The following is a 19,251-nucleotide window of genomic DNA, read 5'->3' as shown; positions in this document are numbered from 1 at the left end:
TTGTTTTCATATTTTCAGGTGCTTCACCTACAGAGACTCATATGGAAATAGAAGGAATGGCTAATTGTCTGTCATACTATGGTCTTTCTGATTTGAAAGAAATTCTGAATGCAGTAGTTAATAGGAATGCAAAGGAAGTATATGAATGTAGGCCTCTCAAAGTGCTAAATTACTTGGAGGTAAGACGTAACAATTTGCTAGTAAGTGCTGACCAGCTAAGCTTATAGTAAGTCCTTAAACAGCTTGACAAATCTTTCTTCAGTTTTTAAGTAATGTAGTTCTGTTCTACACAGAAGTTACTTCTGAAAAGGAGAACGTCAGATCTTCTTTGAGGTGTATGAGTTCTGCATTGCTTACCTAAATACTTCCATCAGTCATACTGCAAAACAGTCCAATGTGATCCAATACATACTTAAGTTCACAAAATTTTTCTACTTAAGCAGTTTTCAGACTAGAAAGGCTCCATGTTAGAGTACAGAACTGTCATAAAATTGCTTACAAACTCTACAAGCAGTTGAATCCAGAAGTCTTCAAGCTTTTACTCCTTTGTAAATAAATCTGTGAAGAAATGATAAAATGATTTAAAATAGTAGTTTATGAAAAGCATTATCTGAAGCTTAATTGTCATGTAAAACTCAATGAGATACACGTCCTGAAAAGCAGAAAGTACACCATTTCCACTCAAAGAAAAATTCCTATGACTCAGTCAAAGAGAGGATAGAGACAAAGGGAGACTTCCTTGCCAGAAAGCAAGCTGTCACTGGAATTAAGACATGGAAGTTAAAAAAAAAATAAAGTCTCACATGCAGTGAAATCCATATGCTTCTGCAAATGCTTGTATTTAGTTAACATCAATAACTTCCGCAGTTAAAGGAAGCACATGCTGACAACTGACAGTCCTAGAAGACTACTGCATTCAGTGCACTAGTAAGTTCTGCTGTGTGCTGGCAGAGGAAACCATGTGTTCTTCACCAGCAGCCAGCATTTTTCATAGGCAGCTACAGGTATGGTACTTGAATAAAAGAATCTTTAATCTGTTTTCAGAAGTTACTGTGCAACAGTTGGAACTGGAATGCCTTTTGTCAATATCTGATATGCAAATAGATGAACTTGTCTGTTCAGAGACAATAATAGGCATGAAGTTTCAGATACAATTAATACATATGGTATTAGTTAAAGCTGGAATAACTAACAAGAGTAGTTTTCGATCATTTTTTATCTTATTTCTAGATGTTTCACTAATGCTATCCTTAATTCCAATTCCTAGCAATCTGTGAAGAAAGAATACCAAAGTACGTGCTCAATTTTTTCTTGTTTTAAGTAATTGCCAATACGTTTTCCTGAATCAGTCTACTGAGTGGGACTTGGGCATTTACACAGAATATATACTTTACCTTTTAAATATTACTTATACAAATCTTTTCCTGTCTTTTGGAGGCAGTAAGTTTACAGCTGCCTTTGGAGCAAGTGTGATTCTGTTGTGTATTACCGAACCATTCTCATGCACCCTTGAAGAAGGGGTGAATTAAGCACTGAGACAGGAATGTAACTTGGTTTGAAGGTGGAAGCTTTATTTCCTCTACTTACAAATACTTATTAGTCAGATGGACTGGGATGGAGTTGGTTTGTATGAAGGCTGGTGTTCAGAAGAGAGGTGTGTGCCTAAAGGTGTGTATATATATAAATAATAAAGATACATATTAAGAGATTATCAAAGGAAGCTTTATTAAAAACAATTTTTGATCCTGTGAGGAGCACTTAGAAAGAGGAAGTGCATACAGCAATAAAAGTAGCTGGAAAATGCATGTTTACTAGGAAGTATATGGCTTGCAATCATGAAAAAATGATTTTAAAAATAAGCACTGGGTGTTTCTTGCCATTCTGGTGGGCTAAACACTGGAAATGCAGTTTGCTGTCATGTGCAGAATTGCAACTTCTGTCACGAGTTTCATGTTTGAGCAGTCAGCATGTCCTCATCTTTTACCATCTTCTGGTAGACCCAGAAGCAAAAATTGTCTGACAAATTCATTTGGAAGTTGTCTGATTCTTTGCGGATGGGTGCTTCAGTAGTTGTATTTAGTAACTAGTCATTTTTGCTTTCTAGTACTGTGAGATAATTGAATGCAGTAGATTATAGTTAATACAGCATTGATTTAAAATTTCACTGTATTATTTTAAAAACTGTTTAGCTGTTTAATTTCTGCTAGTTCTTTATCTTGTGGTGTACAGTGTGTCTTTTGAACTGATAAATGTCTTCAGTTGATACTGTTGCCAACAGAAAATCTTATATTCAGAAACACTGAGCATCTTGCAAAAGTGGACCCTAAAAGAAAGAAAAGAGTACAGACATGACCAGGAGACTGACTATGTGTGACTCTGTTGTAGATGTGCATGAAATGACCAGTAAGATATGTTTAGAGTTCCATTTGAGTTTCTGGGATTCAGAATGTTCAGAATATATCAGCAGAAAAGAGAAAAGTGACCTTTCAACAGTGAGTGCTTAATTCCTGCTTTCTGGTAGCCTCATGTTAATATGTTACAAAGTGGTACTTTAAAACTATTGGGTTTTTGTTTTTTTTTTTCCTTTCCACAGGGAGAAGCAGTGCGTTTAGCTCGGCAGCTGCCCTTACATTTGTCAAAAGAAGATGTACAAAACACAATTTACAGGATGAAGCAACAGCTTGGAAGGGAAAATAAAGGCTGTGTTCATGGTCGTCCTTTTTTTCATCACTTAACAGATATTCCAGAAGTTAACAAGCACAACTCCAAGGAATTTATTCAGTAAATGGAACATTTTGTTTGGGATCATTTTTCTCTTACTTAATTTTGATCGTTACTTTGTAACTTCAGAATGTTTTGTGTAAAGCTTTTGTATAATGACTTTTTATTATTGTAAGTTCACTTTCTGGAATTTTTTGATTCAGATTCAAATGCTACTTGACAAGTGGGAATAAATTAATACCGTAGAGAAACAACTCCACTTTTTTTTTTTTTTTTTAAGAATTTATTAAAGCAATATTCTCAACTGGTTTGATTCTGTCCTCATTGCTGCATGTTTAGAAAATAACAGTATATCAAAATATTTTAGATATGAAGTGGTTAGAAACTGCTTTCATCAGAGCCTGGCAAAACTTACTGCACTATGACAGGAGATGAGAATTTTTAAAGGAAGCCAGGTGGCTGTAGCTATTTAAATTTGGCATTGCCCTGTACAGATATTGTTGCCACACATTCATAGTGTTATTTCTGTTTGAAAATAGCTAGATTGTGTAAAGGGGTATTAAAGTCCTAGTCTTCAAAAGGCTTTTCTCTAATTAATGCAAATAACTCAGAATATTTCTAACCTTAGTTTACAAAGGTGTGAATCTTAGAAGTACACTACACTTACAGCTTTAGGTCATCAAAAACTGGCAAATAATTTAAAAGATGAAAGGATCAGAGTCACAACTACAGGTTGGAAAGGTTGGCACTGAAAGCAGGTGTCAGTATGTGTTGGTACAGTGCTGTACATAAACTGGGAACGAGAAGCACAAACAGTCCTCACTTAAGGAGAATGTGGCATAACTAGAGAGAAGTCTACTATATAAAGAGCTGCTGATTCTGGTAAACTTGTTCATCCTCTTCCTTCCATAATGTAGTGTTTTCTCCTGTATTTTGAGTAGTAGGCTACTTCCATAAAGTTACTACGTTATGCCTTCTGTGCATAGTAGCTGCACTGTCTCTGAATTAGTATGTTTTAAAAGTTTCAAGAAAGGTCACCTGAAATTTTGTCTGTCCCCAGTTGTTCTGTCATAGCAAATCTTGGCATTAGCAAACTGAGAGTTAGACCTACCTTTTCAGTATTTCTTTGACTGCTAGATAAGTGGTTAGAAGGTTGCTAAAAGGCTTAAGTGTAATCTAGTTTGTGGATGAGAATATCAGAGCAGATAAGTAAATGCACACAGTGAAAATGCAAGTTACTGGTTTAGTGCTGTGTTTCAACCAATGTTGAACTAGTGAATGAAGTGAAGAAATTGCCTAACCGCAATACATGACAGCATACACCTTGTGCATCCATGCAGGCAAAAGGCAGGCTGAATCCAGCATTTGCTCTATTATGCATGCAGACGACCCAGCCACCTGCTGCTGAGACTTCTGCTCCATTCAAAACACATGCTGACTTCTGCTTGTGAGGCACATAGAAGAAAATATAGGGCACTAAATGCAAAAGGAAGTAGCATTTATTACCTGGAAGAATAGCACAAAGGCCTGATCTAAGATAAGGTGTAGTAGCAAACAAGGTACTCCCTTCCTGTTGCTGTCTTGGTAGGAGCAGGAGCACAAGAAAATGCAACTTTCTCTGTTGCTGTTTCCTACCTGTCGTGTATGTGCGAGGTCAGGCTGAGAACAGGTGAAGTATTAGGCTTCAAGATCCTTAAGTGAATGCTGTGTGGTAGTAGGTAAGTGTAAGTGGGGAAGGAGTGGTCTTTCTGAAAGAAGAGAAAGTTTAATATCTACTGTAATACTTGATGTAGTCTTAGAACACAGCAGTGAAGGAGTAACTCTAAAGGCCTGCAGATATTTTGGGGGTTGATGTGCTGCCTAACTGAAAGGCCATTTGATGCCTGGTGCCACCACATGGGTGACCAAGCAGTTAGCCACCTTTCTTTTGGGTCCAGGTAGTATGCTTCCCAGCTGCTAAATGTTTCAACAGATTTTGATGTGTTGGGATAAATTTATGGAGGGATTTTGTGCCCATGAGAGAGGCACAGGTTGAGATCGTGACTGGAAAATTGGGCACATGTTGGCTGTAAATGTCAGTCAGTGCAGATTTTTAGAGAGTAGGTGCATGGAGGCACAGGAAGGAGATGTGACACTTGGCTCTAGGGGGGAAACAGGATCCCAGGGTGTCATTGGATACAGAAGGTTATAGTTTGTTTATTTAAGTTTCTGTTTGGATATAAACTGTTAAGAGTTCAAAGAGTAGCCCTACCAGAAATGCCAATGACAATTGGGAGAATGGATCACCAAATAAAGTCTGGTAGAACTTAAAAGAATACGTACACCAACTTTAGTCAGTTGGGAAGAGTAATTGATGTAATATATAGCATTTAATGAGATTAATATTTATTTACCAAAAAGTAAACTGTTTACTTTGGACCAGCTACTGGTATCTTTGATGAGACTAGTGGCAGCATCAAATTCTTTCATACAATAGTACTGTTTCAGAGGAAAAAGTGTTCAATAGCTATCTATCCCCTAGGCTGAGTTAAAAAAGGGATGGTAAATTGGGATTTATGATATTTTACACAGGTGCTGAGCTGGTCTCAGTTGCCATGGCAGCAAATTAGCACCAGGGACTTCTGTCATGGCAGGTGCTTTAGGCCAAGCCCTTAGGCCCTGGGGCTTCCCTCTTGCTTTTCAGGCCAGGCTGGCTGTCCGCTGCCACAGATGCTGCCCCTTTTCATTTCCCTTAGGTAGGCAAGCATACAGTTTGTTTTCTGTCTTTGTGGGGTGCTGAGGGCTGTGCTGAGGTTGGGTGCTGGCAGGATGGCTTTGGGGAGCAAGTCTGGGCACCTCCTCTCCTTAGTGCTTGTGGTTATGGGCATGTGAGTTAAAACTGTGAGTTGTTCTGGCACTGAGCTCGCCGATGGGAGCGGGGGATGGCTTTAGATTGGGTGGTTTAAAGGAAGCCAAAATGGTGTGCTTGGTGTAATGGCTCTCACAAAGGAAGGCCCAGCAATATATTGTCGTTACAACCGTGCCTGGTATCACTCAGACCTTTCATGAAGTGACAAATCTCACCAGGCTCTCCTCAGAGTGTGTGCGGGCTACGTCTTCTGCCTACCTGTATGTGGCATTTGCTCTTTGAAATAAAGCAAAACTTCAACTTCTTATGTGAAACAATGAATAGACGTAGTTATTGTGCTTGGCCTCTTCCTTTAGAGGAAAGGCCAGAGGCAGGCCTATGAGGTGATGGCGTCGAGCGGGCAGGGCAGGCCGCCTCAGCGTGGTGACCAGCTCTGGGCGTCTTGCTGGACTTGAAGTATTTGCGCTGCCCTCTGCTGGTATTTTGTTTCTTGTGCAAATTTGATGATTAAAACGATTAGCTGGCAGGTCTGAGGCTGACTATGAGTGAGCACTGTGCCTTCCTTCCAGCCACCAGCATGTCAAAGTGTTACTGCTTGTGGAACTTCTAATGGTGCGTTGTTTCTCCCCTTCCCAAAATAAGTTTAGTGGTGGTTCCTGTGTGATAATTTAGGGATTTTCAGGCTAAAATATGCTCTAGTAATAGTAGTTAAAAAAAAAAAAAAAGCTTCTGTCTGTGTGTAGACTTCCATGATTTTCACGATTGTGCGCTTTGACCAGCAGCAGTGATGCATTTACAGCTTCCCCAAATTCTGAAAAGTTGCGTATTCTTTAAGTACGAAACCATGGAATATCAATTTTCTTTTTTAATACAGGAAAATCTCATTGAAGAAAGAATGATTTTCCCTGCATATATACGTAAACATGCAATGAAGGTAACATCTTTTACGTTTCTTTTCTAAATGTATTAAGAATCCTAATAGTGAAGTTTCCGTTTCCCCTTGCTTAAGAAGCGTGTGTGAAAGGATTTGGAGTATTTCCATGGATTTCTTTCTTCCTTCAGCACGAATAGTAGCAGTTCAGAGAATAATAGCAAAAACAGAGGAATGTTTAACTTATTTCAGGAACGCTCAGCAAGTCATTGGCAACAGTAAAATCTATGATGTATGTTGTTAAATTGGGCTCCTCATCTATATTTCTGTATTTTAATATGGAATATTTAAAAGATTTAGTAATAGAATCAACACCTTCAAGCAACATCTTAGTTACAAAACTGATAATTCCCCAGTCACAACTTAATGCAAGTGGTTTCATTCCATTTCTTTTTTACTTGCATATTGGTATTACTTTCATGAAAGTAAACATCAAAGAGCAGATTTTTTTTTTAATTTATTTACTTTTTTGGGAAAGTGTGGTAATATTTGGTCTTCAGAGCTTGTTTTATCTTTCATAAATAGGTCTGGTTTTGGTTTTGTAAGGTTTCGTGTGTTTGTGTTTCTTAAACAAACCTATATCTCTGAATTATTTTTCTGGGTGCAATGGCAATATTGAAGGATTCTTGATTTATTTATTTTTTTTATATATATATTTTTTTTCCTTTTATGCCCAGCATTTAGCAGGTTGGGTTAACCATTGTAAGAAGCTTAAGGTACATTTTTCAAATGGAAACCTACCAGAATTGGCTTTTATTTTCTCTCTCTCTCAAGTATGGAGTATCATATCTAAAATTATGGAGAGTATAAATGTGGAAATGTTAAATCTTTTGTTAATGGCTTCGAATTAAGCACACATTGTTGCAGATGATTTGGAGGACTTATTTAAAGTAAATATACAATTTCAAGCTCAATTATCATTCATAGTTTAACTACACATAGCGAGATATTAGGTCTGTGAATTTGATACAGTGTTACTTCATAATTATGATGCTTTTTTACAGTAAATTTGATATAGAACAGTTGTTAAAGGAAAGCTGCTGAATAGTGTGACCAAACATTTTATGGAACACATCTGGTGAATTAGTTCAGGATGTTCACTGCATAAGAACAGAGCCTTTTGCACAAAATGAGAAGGAAGCTAACTCCACATGTATATGTTTTGCGGACATGAGAAGAGGTTAAACAATTACAAGTTAATTGTGTAAGCTAATAGGAGGGGTGTTCATAATGACATTTCAAAATAGCTAAAGAGGAAATGGATGAGAATTATTGTTTTAAAATCTCAAATGAATGGTTTACACCTGTTAATGTTACATTTAGAACAGCTGTTTCTTTTATTATCAGTAAACAGATGCAGAAAGTAATGGAATGTTTTAAAGCAATATGTTAATCCTGTCCCCCACTACTGAACATTCTCACAATCTTGTGATTAGATATTAACCGTAATGCTGTTGTCATCTGCAGTTAGAGAATTCTTAGTTAATTTTTTAGTCACTTATGTATCTGAAATTGTAAATGTTTGTCCAATGTTATTGTAGTCCTTTGTCAATCAATTGTGAGTCCTTTTGCACATCAGTACTTTTCCTGATGATTCTGCTGGGTTGAATTACTCTGCCAAAGCAACACTGAATTTGGTTTTGCTCAAGGGTTATTTCTGTCTTTGTAATTTCTCCCTGAAATGAAACAAGCTATATTTATAAGAGAAGAAAACAATTGCTCTTGAGGGCCCAGGCTAGCACAGATTTCATCTGAACTCTACAAGTCGTTGCTTGGTATTATGGGTAAAGCTTTGTCAGAGCATGCTCTGTTAGATCCAACACTTCACATGAGTGCAGGTTGGAATAGTACCAATGCGGTGGGATAAGTGAGGCTCTTACGTAACGCATAGAAATTTTTGTTTTACATGAAAATAGCTTTAACCCTAGTTCATTTATTTTCTGTACACCTTATGACAGATATCACATTACTAAGGGTTTGAAGTACAGAACAGCTATGGTTCTGACAGCCTCTTGGAAAAAAATACACATCAAAACCACAGATAGAATACTATGTGGAGCTTTTGGAAAAAAAAAAAAAAAAACAAAAACTAAATAAAGGTGTTTAAAAATTAGTGCCTAAATTGACCTGAAGTTACCTAGAAGCCAGAACTTGCCACTCAGATCCTCAAATGTGGTAGTTGTAGTTCCTCAGCCTAAAATGTGTTAAAGTTATAATATCTGTGAAGGTTATTTTAAAAAAATGTAGCATTTCAGTGACATGACATGCAATTGTGGAGCATTACTAACTCAGCACTCCAAGAACGGAAGCACAGAAGATTAATACTGTATAACTTATTTGGCAGATTAGTTTTCAGGAAATGTAGGGACCAATGAATATGGCAGCTGCATTATTAAAATACTGTATTCAAGCCCAGGTCAAATTGTTCATTCATGCATGGAGTAACTCAGCATTAATTGAATCATTACATTTTTTAGATATTTTAGATCACCAATATTTTGTGCTTCAACACTTAAAATGCCTGTTTAAATTAGAATATTCACAAGGAGTAACCATTTTGACCTCTGTATAAAGTGTTTGTATAGGAGCATTTGTTTTGTGGTAAGAAAATCAAGGTTTTGCCTTATTTCTGGAGGATTTTAAGGATGCTGAGTCAGGTATAATTATATCAGTGGACGTAAAATAATAAAGAGATTGTGTTTTTCCTTGTTCTCGTTAGCCTGGTACTGTTTCCACTATGTGAATGAGAGGGACCATTCCTGACAAAAGAGAAGAGAATTTATTGTCTTAAATTGAAAAGAAGGGGGAATGAGGAACACTCTTGTATTCATTAAGTAGGTGTTTTGTTGTTGGTTTTTTTTTTTAAAAAAAAAAAAAAAACAAGTCCTGTCATCTCACTTCAGGAGAAATCAAAGGAAAAAAAAAGTTTCTTTCATGCAAAGTAGTTGTTGAAAGGCAAATGGTTTCAGCTGTGAGGAGTAGGTCTAAGTATGATTCTTGTCAAACTTCTGGCCCAAACTGGCTAGTGATAAGTAGATTATTTCAAAGCAATGTACTGTGGGATTTCTGTTCACTTCAGCCAGACAGAGTTTGACTCCTACTTAGTCAGTCAAAATTTCTGTTGTTCCCTGACAGTTTAGGTGTGTGTAATTTAGAATAAGAACCTGTTAATAGTTACTAACCACTTCTAGGCTTTGGAAACTGAAGAAACAGCTCAATCTTTCTTGAGCTGGTTGGAGCTGATGGGGGGGGGGGGGGGAGTAAGTGGTGGAGTACACAGGACTCTGTAATTTCTAACTGTTTAGTACTAAGAGTCACCAAAAGTATGCAGGTTTTTTGTTGTTGTTGTTGCTATTGTGTTCTGTTTCTTCTGCATTTACTTGGATGCTATATAGAAAGAAGGTGTCATGTTGAATTCTTAAATCATTTAATGGAGGTTCCAAGCACCAGTATTTTTATTTTATTTTTTTGAAAACCTGTGAGGATGCAGAATTAAAACTAAAATCAAATTATTTTAATATTCTAAAGAAGGACTTCAGTGATAAAATACATTGCAATACTAGCTATCTTACAACTTTTCTTTTGGTTGTCAGTCCAAGTCTTTAAACCGTAGCTCAAAAATCTGGAGCAAGTATTTTGGCATAGGACAATTTGTTGTAAGGAAGATTTAATAGCTTGTTATGTCCTATTTCTATAAACAGAAGTCATTTGGAGTTCAGCAGATATATTTAGAATCAGCATTTGTGCTGGTAGTTACAAGCTGAATAAAATTATCTTTGAAAATCTCTATATACAGAAGGGGATATACAAGTTCAAATTTATCTCACAACAAACTCAAGAGGCTTTGACTAACTCACTATTATTAACCTCCAAAACTGGGAGTCAAATTTAAACTAATTATTAAAAAGATTTGTAAATGAAATCACAGTAAGTTTGGTGTGAAACACCAGTAGTAAGGGGGGAATTGTATGATTAAAGCTGTACAAAGGTTCAGTCTTGCACTCATCACCCTGATGAAATCTCCTCTCCTTCACAGAGGCTGTCTCTGTACCAAGGAGCCCTATGTAGGGCCCAGTAACATGGAAAGCTGGAAGTTATGGAGAAGTTTGCTCTACTTGGGGCTGTCTTGGATCAAAATTATGAATAGGAGTTTACACCGAGTGATTTTTAATCTAACTTTGTTATTTGCTGACTTCAAGGTATGTGTACTATCTGAAAAATGTATGGAAAGTCTAGTTAAGATATGAGTTTTATAGAAAATTAAAACCATAGTGACCTTTTAGCCTTGTTGATCATGTGCATGAAGATGTTCATCTGTTAGGCTGTACTAATCACAGCAACTGGGCTCTTGCTCAGGGACAGCAGATATGAGCAATGTTCTTGTACATTTGTTTTTCTGTGGTTTTGGAGAGAAAATTCTGCAATTAAAACATTTATTATTGCATTTAGATAATGCAATTTTTGTATATTCTATTCTGGAAAAGATGGCCATTCTTTTGTCATGAAAATTAGATTTATTAAGCGGCACAAATAGACACGAGTGTCCTAGTTTAAATTTCAGTTGATATTTCTGCCACGATTGCTGGCCCTGGCCCCGGTGGTGAGAAGTTTAATAATTTTTCCTAGATTGTTTCTGCTATAGATTTTGTCAAACACTGGGAATTTGAAGACCTAGAATTCAAAGTATGTGTTGCTTTTAAATATGTTTTCCCTCCTGTATTTTAACAGAATAACAGCTGTTGTCCTTTCTTCTATATAAAGTGTCCATACTTCAGCATCAGAAAAAAATGTCACCTGGTCATGTGATCCCCCGGTCACCCTACTAAAGAAGCATCCTCCAAGGATCGTTTTGTAAATAGCAAAAATATTCTCTTTATATTATCATATCTAAGCAGGACATCTTTCAGTTTTTACCTTGTTTGAGTTTTGATCACTTCAGTACATGTTGGAGAGCATTTTGTGTAGTGTTTTTTTTAAATGGCATTACTGATGAGGGAAAGCATAAGTAGGCTTTTTTTCTCATGTTACTTACAGAGATTATAAAATAATACTTCAGGGTACTCAGTGCTGCTCATCCAAGTGACTGAGACACAAAGTTGTGTGCACAAAGGGGAGCGATATCACGCCCTTTTGCCCCGTCATTAAGCTGGCGCGTTGAGAAGAGGACTGGCCATGTAGCTGGCTGTTGGCAGATCTGGGAACAGAACCTACCATGCCGATAGTGTTTCCCTGCTTTAACTGCACTGGAAGTCTACTCGCGGGAGAAAATGATACTCTGGTACCAAATGATATATAGGATGTGCAACACAAAAGATTTCCTGTTTTCAGTTTATATTACATGACCTGCGGGCTAGCTGAAGAAAACATCACTGAGAAAATGCTACATCTACATATACAAGTGTTTCTATTGATACGTTATTTTTCTAACATTTTGCTGAGTAAAGCTATTTCCATACATAAGCGTTGTGGCCATCTGCAACTGCTTGTCAGTGAGGCTGGTTTGAGAACACTGGCTGTAATTGTAACCTCAGGAATGTGTGACCAGCTCGCAGCCAGCTGTGCATGCCCTGACTTTTCCCAGGTGTTAACGATACATGGCCACTTTTGTTCTCTCTAACCAATGGGGCAAAATGCATTCCTTGTTCTTCACCACCTTGTATTAAACCTAAAGGCTGCTGTTATTTTTTTTTTAAGGTGTCATAGCAAATAACTAGACGGAGTTGTCCACATTATTTAATTATTTTTTATATCTGTCATAGTGTGCAGCATCTCTATGGTGGTATGCATTTAGAGAAATGCAGATAAGGTCTTCAATGTGCCATGGTCTTGCTTTAAATTAACAGTGCTTACCCTGCAAATTACACAAGTGCTTTTGTTGTTGTTGTTTGAAAAATACTTTGCTTATGTTTCAGCAGCATAGATATCTCTGCAGTTTAAGGTTCTTCAGCTAGACAGTTAGTAGCAACATTTTCTGATCACTCGCTTTGTTTACGTGTTTATCATCACTCATTTTTATAGGAACAGTTAATTGCTGACTTCTGCTTGGAAGCCTACGTGGAAGTCATCCTAAATCCAATCTAGAGCTAGCTAGGGTTTTTTCTTTAATTTTCTGTCCTTAAGTAGCATTTTGTATACCTGTAGCACTTTAAATGTGTAGCGTTTTCTGTGTTCAAGGTGAGGCATGAATATAGCTTAAGAGCTATATGTAGTAATCACAAGGAAAGGACTTGCTCAGTAGCCCTTGACATTGTGCTTAGTTAAGTAAAAAGTTGAGGCATGAGATCAGTTTATGGATGTGGTCATTTGCTGATGTTTTTATTTATTTTTTAATATAGGAATAAATCCATTTCTCAAGTCTGTACTGCTGGCTTACATTTGCCAGCAAGTTACATAATCTCCACATAAACTCAGTTATTGTCCATATCTATTATAATTTGAGACCCATTCTTTATATGGTCTAAAAGACACGCTTACCTCTGGAAGTAACCTGCTTACTCAGGCCAGTTTCTGGGGCAGAATGAATTCAGAGCTTCCAGCAGGGCAGCTCTGTAACAAGGTGCAAGCTCATGAAGTGTGAGCTCACATGTATAAGATATTCTTTGTATGGATCAAAAGGAAATGCAGCTTAGGCCAAAAGCATAAAGACCTTGACAGCACTTCAACCAGAAATAATACTGAGCGTAGCCAGTCTTCAGCATTCCAAACTGACTCTTGGCTCAGAGCAATGAATCTTCCATTCATTTTTTTGGGCTTATGACCTATTCAGTTTTCCATAGTCGAGGTGAAATGAAAGATGAGCATCAGAGTTGGAGACCTTTCTGATAGTGCCAAGCAAATCCTTTCAAGACACGATAATCAGTCAAGTGCAAGTGTGCTCATTACTGTGTACGAGCACTAGTCTCACTCAGAGTAATTTTAAAACATTTAAGTGTTACTTAAAACTTTTGCCTTCTGTGGCCTTTCAAAGATCTTACACCATTGGTTTTGGTTATCTTGGAACGTAGAAAGAACACAGATTCTAAATCAGAGCTAATATGTTCCTTACTACTTTGAATCAGCAGGGAATGAGTACTCATGCAAGCTTTGTAAGTATCTAAACCCTTTACAAAATTTGGTTCTTGGGGACCAAGAAGAGCTCAATTAATTTTGAAAGTCAGTGAAGAGACAAACTCCTAAACACTTGTTTAGCTCTTGAAAATTGTATGAGAGCTGTTTAGGGAGGAGGAGAGAATCATTGCAATCCAGTGCCAAGACCTGTTTAAACATAAAGGCAAGCTCGCTGTCATAGCTGCTGTGCTATGGAGTACCCTTGCAAGATGGTCTTACAGGAGAGACTGAATTATTATGTGCTTATTCAAGGGTGTCCTTGGAATTCAGGTACTGCTCTGTGAACCCTCTTAAAAAGCAGAAACTGTCCCATCTTCAACAGAGGACAGAGGAGGGTTGGTGAGACCTGGGCTACAACTGTGTGGTACAAATCACTCGTAAGTGATTTGTGCCTCTGACTGACGTCTCTCCAGTGAAGACTCCCAGCTATGTTCAGCATTGCAAGATTCCTGTAACCACTGGTCTTCGGTATTTCCTGTGAAACTTAAACCTAATGTTCAAAATCTGCATCAACACTGAACTGGTCTGTCCTTTGTTTTCTGTTCGTCAAGGTGGCTTTTCTCATTGGCATAAATCACAAAGCTCCTGCAGCAGTAGCGTTGTGCGTGTGATATCCAGCGGCTCTGCTATCACCGAGGGATATTTACAGCCCCAAATGCTCACTTTGCTTGATTTGAAGCTTCTTGTTTCTTCTTTCTCCAGTTTCTTCCATAATAACAACTAATTCTAAGAGGAAACAAGGATTTCTAAGAGAAAATCACCTAGAATGCCATGATATTTTTATTATTTAAGTCTGATGCGAACAAAACAAATTAGCTGAAGGCAAATAAAATGCACCCCTGCAGACATTCAGCAGTTTCAAAACAACAGCATAAAAATATCTGCGATGCATTACATTAGTCTGTGAGTCTAAAGAAGTTAAATACCTCTAAATTGTGTGTAACCTAGTTGAAGAAATAAGATACTTCTGTGGGGTATGGATACATAATGTAAACAATTTCAAAGAGTATTTGGCAGTGTCTTGGAATTTGCTCCAAATGCTTTCAGCTCAATGGTAGTGAAAAGCTGTGCTCCGTTATAGCCTCACTTGATATTTTATTTTGAAGGAGGGAAACTTGGAAGCAAGTCTGCATTTTTTTTATTGCATAAAGGTGACAGTGGAAAAAAAAGACCAGCTGCATGCTTTTATTTCTTCCTACCTGCTCATCTTTCCTACTTTCATTGTTGCTTTTAACTTTCAGGCTTACTTGAGCAAACAGAATTAAAATGCACACACCTGCTTATTTGCTAACACAAGATATATGTATACATTTTAATCTGTGACAATTACTTGGTTCATATATGAAAGGAACTGATGTGTGCACATGCTTTAGTTTCCTGCTCTTTCCAAGTGGTTGCTCTTGGAGAGAGAGTAGCTATTTCTGATGTTAACCCTGTGCATCTTCCTCTCTGTGCATCTTCACAAATATTTATCATTATACCTGCTGAGATGATCTTGAAAGCTTTCATTACAAGGACTTAGGACTTAGTGGAGCAGGAAACACTTTCTTCCTATAGAGCTTTTGAAGGCTCAGTAAGAGTTGCTCTGATTCATTGCAGCTTTCAATCACACTGCCTTCTGCTGCATTCTCATCAGATATTGCAGGCTAAGTAGTATTAATCTGCTTAGTAGTTAAGTGGAAACTGCAGGGAACAAGCAGAAGTTAATTTCTCCCCGCTTTCTGCAGCGGCATACGAAACCAGTTGAGCAGAGCTGTTAACCTCGCTCCTGAAAGCTAATATAAATTGGCGGTCCTGACCATGAGGGGTTGTTAAAATTCTCATAGGGCTCTTTATAAGATGTTAACCCCCGTGGTCTGGCCAGGCTCCAAAGTGGGTAATTACATTCTTCCTACCTAAATTCCCCCTGCAATTCCAATTCGATGTGCTGGTATTCCTCACTTCCTCTCCGCTGCCATACGCCGTGCAGCAGTTGTTGCAGTTCATCCCGGAGGTACTTGCGGCGGGTGACGGATGGAGTGATCTGTGGGTGTAGCCTGTAAACCATTTTAAGATCCCTTTGGATGGACTATAATTTATGATGCTTATTTTTATTTTAAATTACCTACGTTTTAAAGTGTACTAGGTTAATCTCAGCCTCGAATGCATGCAAACCATGTGTAACAGACCTAGAATGACCAACAGTTGGTCAACAACTGTTCCAATTCCTTCTTGAGCTTCTTTCCAGAGGCTTTTAGGTAGGCAAGGCTAAGACTAAATTATATTTCTCATAAGGTTTTATTATAAAATAGGAAGAATACAGACTATGTAGCAAGGCAAATGTGAGTTTTGCCTCAACTGAAGCTCATACATATAATGCATCTTGCGCTTAGGGATGCTCTTCTAACCTTCAGAGTATCATCCAAACACTCATGTTTTAAAATTACTTTTTTTTTTTTAAAATCGTCTTACACTAGAAATGCCCTTTATTGCCAAAGCAGTGTTAATTTAAATTATATTACTACAAACTAATTGGAAGTAGACTGGTATGAATGTCAATATTGCCTCTAAGCAGACAGATATGGAGTTAGTGCTCAGTTTTTAGCAAAAGAGTAAGGTAATCATTATATGCTAAATACAGAGACTTCAAATTCAGTGTTCTCTAAACAGGATTTGCTTTAACACATATTTGCAATACAAATGGTATATAGTGATGCTAGGGGACATTTTTGCACGTATTTGAAGTTAGTTTCTGTCTTCCCTTCACTCCTGGGGTGACTCCTGCCAAGCCTACCTGTGCTGCATAGGAAGCCTTTGTACAGACAGCAACCTGAATGAGCTGTTCAGAAGGCAGAAGAGGCCTAGTCTGTTGTGTATGCTAGGCTATCGCATTTCACGTAGTATTAGTGTCAAGCTTAAATACTTGTTTAGGCTAGGTGTTTCTCTCTTGAGTAGAAAAAGAAGATCCCTGTTGATTTGTGTGGTGCCCTCCACTGTTAAGGGACCAGTTAAGGGACATCTCATGAGGTGGTCTGAGAACGGGTGATCTGCTTACCAGGCAGTTGGGAAAGCTGAAGGTTTTGCAGGTGATTTTTCCCATGGCACAGGAAAGGTATTGCCAGTGTCAGATCACAAAAATTGATGTATGACTCTACACTAGCGAATATGACACGCTAATTGAGCTCCTGAGAGCATCCTCAGCTGTACCTCTTCGGTCAGTCTAGACCTCTAAGTCTTGGCTCCTGCATCAGTCACTTGATCTCTGGTGCTTCTGGGGAAAGTTTAAAATGCAAAATAAGTGAACAAACAGAACCAACAAGCTGAAGAAAAAAATAAAAACCAACCTCATTATGTAAAATAATAATAATAAAAAAATTATCTGCTATAACACAATGAATTTGCAAGCTTGAAGCAGAAAATTTCCTTGCAACATCTTTCATAGCGTTAAGTGAAAAACCACAGTAATATGAACATACCTTTCTCTTTGAGCTATGAAAAAAAAAAAAAGGAAAGAAATTGACTTCAGTATTTGACACAGAATTTAGCTCAATGTGGTCTACCACTGGTTGCTTAGAAAACAGCCTGTGCTGACTACATAACCAGATGTTTAGAGTTATACCCATGTAAACGTACTCAGTATGGGTTTAATAGATCTTAACATCAAAGGGGATGTTTAGTTCACTTGCCTATGATCAGTTTGTTCTTATTTAGAAGCAGTTTGCCATTTAAATGTTTGTTTTCTAATTTTATGCAGTACTGCAACCTTTGAGAATTTGCTTCTCTAATTGCAATATATAATGGTAAATATTTGCACAAAATATGACTGTGCATGTGTGAAACATTTCTCTTATGGTAATTTAAACATTTAATATTATCAGTGCAGTTTCAAGATACACTTAGTTGTTACTCTATTGCAAAAAGGAACCTGTTATTTTTAATAAGTTTATGTGTAAGTAAATGTCAATAAGATTAACTCATAGTGATAATCTCCTAATAGATTTTCTCATAGTGATGATCTCATAACAGGCATAAGATTACTCTGTTGCCATCAAACTTCACAAGTATCTGTGTCTTCTGAGCATCCTTCGCTGTATCTGACATCTTTATATTTCATTTGTCTGAGCTTTGGCAAATCAGCATCCTTTTATATTTTTACTAGCTTCTGTTTCCAAGATGAGACACAAATTCCTGGATCCTTTTGGTCAAAAAAAAATCCGAGCACTCCAATACTGTAGGAACCTTTACCTTAAATTATTTGATAAAACAAATCTGGTGGAATAAGGCAGTGAAGGGTTTATTTAAATGGAAGAAGATTCATAACTAGATATTGTGGAGGTACATACTCCATAATTTTGTGTACCTGTTTGATTTTCTCACTTTTCTTGGTTTCTATCCTCTTTCTCTACCTGACACTGCTGTAACTTTTTGAGTGTCTGTTTTCCATTAGCCTAAGTACCATACATTTTGTCAGGAATTAGTATCAGTAATGCATTAAATCTACCCATGTTTTGAATTCTTTTTGATTCTGATTTTCTTTTCCTTTAGCAAATAGTCACTGCTATTCATGCTTTTTTTTTTCCTTTTTCACCTACATGACTTCCTTCTCCAGTAAATTCTCTCCTTTGTTGTTTGTTCTGCTGTTTCTTTTGTCCATTACAACCTCTCTTTCCAGAAAGCGTGTGCTTTCCTCTTCTGCCCATGCATGGCTTTCTCCTTCTCTTGTTCTTCCTTTTTCTTACCCACAATCTCCTTTTCCCTACCTCTCTATCTACAGCTTCCTTCCCCCCAGCACTCACTACTATAATGACCAAATTTAAATTAGAAATGCCTTGTTGTTGAACTATAAATTCACTTTAAGTCTTAGATATGAAGTTGAAGGAAAAAGTTCAGCTTTTCTTCTGTTCCCAACAAGTTCTTACCACTTCTCCTCTCTGTCCTATTATTTACGTCATTATACCTCTTTCCTGCTTGTGTCCAGCACTCGCCTCTCAATACCACTTCTGTGGTGCATGTAATTCAAGAGACAGTCTACTAATTAAATATCCTAAAATGTCTGCAAAATTCAGTTCAGTGGATTTAAGCTTTGGGGTGAAAATAGTTTTCAGTACTAATCAATGTGGGAAATATTCTTTAGAAATTTTTTAAAAAAATACAAAAGAAAAGAAAAAGAGAAAAGCATTAAAACAATTTTTTCCTCAGAGCCCTAACCTCTTCATATTTTGGAGATTGTATATTCTACATGGACAAGTGGACTATTATTGTCATTCATCGGAACAAAACCGTAGCAGTTCGTACTCTAAAACTTCATCATTGTGGGATGCTGTCATTAATGACTGCGCTAAATTCCGTTTTTTTACAACCATTTTGTGAAACTGGCTGTGGAGACAGGTGGATATTTACACTAAAAATTGGTTGCACTCTTGAGGAAACCAGCCATGCCAGGAATACTCCCTTTAGCTGAAATTGAGATAAATAACTCGAGGGTGACTTACTCAAGTTTAGAAATAGTTAACGCTATCTCAGGAGGAGATGAGGGGTAGATAAATGGTGAACAACTGGGAAGCTGGCTCTGAAGCACGTGCTCTTGAATTTGGACACCGACTAATCTGTTTTGGCTGTTGCTGGCACTGCAAATAACAGCATAATGCAAAACCTTCCTGTTTCT

The 19,251-nt window shown here is 37.4% G+C and overlaps 2 protein-coding genes across 18 annotated transcripts in view; both read left to right on the top strand.

The window, feature by feature from the left end:
- Positions 1–2,972, top strand: part of PMS1 (PMS1 homolog 1, mismatch repair system component) — a 45,966-nt gene extending 42,994 nt beyond the window's left edge. For 7 of the 9 annotated variants that reach the window (XM_080598796.1, XM_080598791.1, XM_080598793.1 and 4 more), the window contains 2 exons: positions 19–179; positions 2,594–2,972. In XM_080598796.1, the coding sequence (XP_080454922.1) occupies positions 19–179; positions 2,594–2,785 (353 nt within the window). In that variant the 3' untranslated portion in view covers positions 2,786–2,972. Of the gene's footprint in view, positions 1–18; positions 180–2,229; positions 2,257–2,278; positions 2,493–2,593 lie in introns of those variants that run through there. The other 2 variants (XR_013953264.1, XM_080598797.1) reach the window with 2 other exon arrangements.
- A 1,473-nt stretch (positions 2,973–4,445) lies between these two features.
- The window catches only part of LOC308197803 (small membrane A-kinase anchor protein), a 74,517-nt gene continuing 59,711 nt past the window's right edge, over positions 4,446–19,251 (top strand). For 7 of the 9 annotated variants that reach the window (XR_013953272.1, XR_013953273.1, XR_013953274.1 and 4 more), the window contains exons 1-4: positions 4,446–4,905; positions 5,293–5,456; positions 6,444–6,503; positions 10,537–10,699. The gene's annotated coding sequence lies outside the window, so the exon portion shown is untranslated. The other 2 variants (XR_013953283.1, XR_013953284.1) reach the window with 2 other exon arrangements.

Source organism: Anser brachyrhynchus (assembly GCF_964034855.1).
Source record: "Anser brachyrhynchus genome assembly, chromosome: 7".
In the NCBI taxonomy this organism is placed as follows: Eukaryota; Metazoa; Chordata; class Aves; order Anseriformes; family Anatidae; genus Anser; species Anser brachyrhynchus.
The sequence above is the reverse complement of the archived record's forward strand: the minus strand, read 5'-3'. Positions and strand labels throughout refer to the sequence as shown.